This window comes from Sphaeroforma arctica (assembly GCF_001186125.1).
Source record: "Sphaeroforma arctica JP610 unplaced genomic scaffold supercont1.3785, whole genome shotgun sequence".
Classification (NCBI taxonomy): Eukaryota; class Ichthyosporea; order Ichthyophonida; genus Sphaeroforma; species Sphaeroforma arctica.
The window spans coordinates 1-3,030 of NW_014036773.1; the positions used below are offsets into that span (position 1 = coordinate 1).

Consider the following 3,030-nt stretch of genomic DNA (forward strand, 5'->3'; position numbering starts at 1 on the left):
GACACTCGGCTGATTCCTACGTGCTCTTCTCGCTCTGTCAGGCTGCCACTGGCCTGCCAAAACTATAGCACGCCAACGGTAGAGATGCCAACATCCTGGACGATTCTTCACCACCCGAGGGACTTCGCTGGTGAGCAAAATCGACCACGTGGAGGCAGACGCGGCTCTGCAAACCGTTTCAACGGCTACCATACGCGCTACTAACACTTCTAGTCCCTTCCCATGCCACGGACATGGCTTGAACGGTACGCATATCTCCGCATACAGCCACATGTACACGTATACATAACCCTGCACCGCCATTAGAAGCCCTCTTTGGCGAGCCATGCCGCACACGCCTGTGCCCAAGTGGCAACATGCGGCAGTCGCTTCTCGCCTAACATGGCCAATCCCAGGCCATGTGGTCCCTCGGGGTACACATGCACTTCGTGGGGAATGCCGTATTTCTGTAACGCCATTGCGTACAGGTACGTGTTCTGCACCGGCACGGTCTGGTCCTCGGCTGTGTGCCATAGGAACGTCTTGGGAGTGTCCTTGTGGATTTGGAGCTCCATTGAGAACTGTCTTCTCCTGTTGGTTTGATGGAAGGGGGTCACGACGATTGTATGTGAGAAAAGGTGTCTTCTAGATTATGGCACAACCTGCAAAGCACCTACAGCTTTCCCAAATAAAGTATATATACTTGCAAGTGGTACCGAATTGAACACAAGGTGAATATGCCCCAACTATTCCGGTTGACATATCAGCGGCAGGCGTGCAGTGAGCTATCAACATACATCCAACATCACGCCCTGTGAACACCCAACCCCAATGGCTGCCCAGGTAAATGCTCAAGCACCACGTGGGCGGTTGGTATGCGCAAATTGTGTCTCAAACACTTGGTTGTACACGTTGTACACACGGATGGGATATCCTGATCATTGTACACAGCTATGTCAGTATCTACAAATCTGTTGAGAAACCCCATGTCATACGTGCGAGAGCAAACTCGAAATAGTTACCATATGGTGTAACATTCAAGACAAGCAACCTATCACGACCACCACCTGTGTACGTAGGCTGTGTACGTAGGCGGCGCCTTTCACTGCCACTAGATATTTAACATCAATTCACTCGTGTATACATGTGTTTTTATGTTCGATAAACACGACCATAGAACACTATAGGCGTCAGCCGTGCCTGCAACCGATTGTCACCGCCCCAGCATAGAACAACATACTTGTCCTCAGTCATGGGCTCGCCCATTTGGAGGTGCAGCGATTGTTGATGCGTAAACTCTCCGCCACTGATCACCGGATAGGCGAGTATGCTCAGATCAGGACGCGCGGACATCTGAGATGGAGAGATATGTGATAGTATTACAAGCAGCAGGTAAACGGGATCAACTATTTAGTTATAGTGAGTGTCGATATTTTCTTCACTGTAGACAAAATACAAACCAAAGATCTCACTACAGCATAACTGTCACCGCTGTCAGTATGACAAGGCTTTGTAGTTGTCGTCCAACTGCCGCCAACTGATACCATGCGATTGTGCTCTCTAAGTCTGTGGGAGCACCAGACTAGACACAGCGAGCAACACGATAAGGTTTGTTTGAGGTTAGAACTCTCGATCTGTACTACGGAGCTCTTTCCAATACTGTATGAATGAAACACGTATCGTGTAAATTTGGATACCCTTCGTTGTCATCCTTTAAAAATACGTTCGTTTCATTTGCACAGATCATTCTATCGCGTTTTTCGGTGTATACACACGTCACATACGTATGCACACTTCCTCAATGACAAACCTCATCAGCGCTTGTCATATCACAGTCACACATAGTTGCGTACATACAAACTACTCAAATATGCACACGTCCACACTATACAAAACACGCAATATGTTTCGTCGCCATACCCCGTCTCCGATTTCGCCGTGGCATGCAGGCGACTCAGAGATGCACACATACGCACATACATACCATTCACGCACGCACACCTTTTCGATGTCATCGCCTGCTTCAGTGCTTGTCATGGTATACAGATTACTCAATGTAGCAGCCAGATGACCTCCAGCGGAAAACCCTAGCACGCCCACTCGGGAGGGGTCGATATTAAACTCCTTTGCGTGGTACCGTATGTACTGTATCGCTCTTCTGGCATCGTTGTAAGCAGATGGCCATTGTGCTGGAGCAACTCTGCGGTCGGCCGGATGAGTGAGTTAATATTCACACATGCTGAGGTGGGTGTTATATAGAGATACATGCACGGTGTGGTATTGTTATACGCAAATGGCCACTGCGTCTCGGTTTCATATGCTAGAATAGGTTATAGCATGAGATATGCTAAAATAGGTCATAGCAGGAGATATGCTAGAATAGGTCATAGCGTAAGATATGCTAAAATAGGTCATAGCATGAGATATGCTAAAATAGATCATAGCATGTAATTTCAGCTGTCTTGAGCATCGTCCTTTGCACAATGCCCCTTGGCAAGACCATATAGTTTGCCCTGAGCGAGTGAATGTGTAAACATGCAACATACCAGGGGATTCTTCTGTTTGATATCAAGTGTACCAAGTATCGTAATATGCAGGTGGCCAATCTGCTATGCCTCAACGTGAAAGCATAGTTTATTGATATTGCAATATGCTCAAGTAGTAAGGCGAGCCAACAGGTCCATCATGCATGTTAATACAAAAATGAATACTTGCTAGTGTATGTGTTGATGTATGTGCATACACGATAGGTCTAACTCGCATGTGCATCGAAAGTCGACCTCGAAAGCGCACACATTTTATATTGAACTCAATAATCACTTTAACACTACAATTTGTGTGTGTATAAATAACCGACCATGTATCTAATGTATCTCCATAGTATGAAATTTTTATTTGCAAGTCCGGGCATCAGAGCGCGCTAACTACCAACTGCTGCGCACTTTAATCAAAAAACCATGCCGCATCCTATGCAGTATCATATACCCCACCGTATACACATACATCTATATATATATATATATATATATATATAAATATATATATATATAT

The 3,030-nt window shown here is 45.9% G+C and overlaps 1 protein-coding gene across 1 annotated transcript; it reads right to left on the reverse strand.

The window, feature by feature from the left end:
- Positions 1-2,187, reverse strand: SARC_13822 (hypothetical protein). Its single transcript, XM_014292046.1, has 3 exons — positions 1,981-2,187; positions 1,220-1,332; positions 1-570 (listed from the first exon to the last, which is right to left on the reverse strand). Exons 1-3 carry the CDS (start codon positions 2,014-2,016, stop codon positions 303-305), a joined length of 417 nt encoding a protein of 138 aa, XP_014147521.1. The 5' UTR covers positions 2,017-2,187; the 3' UTR covers positions 1-302.
- Between the last annotated feature and the right edge of the window lie 843 nt (positions 2,188-3,030).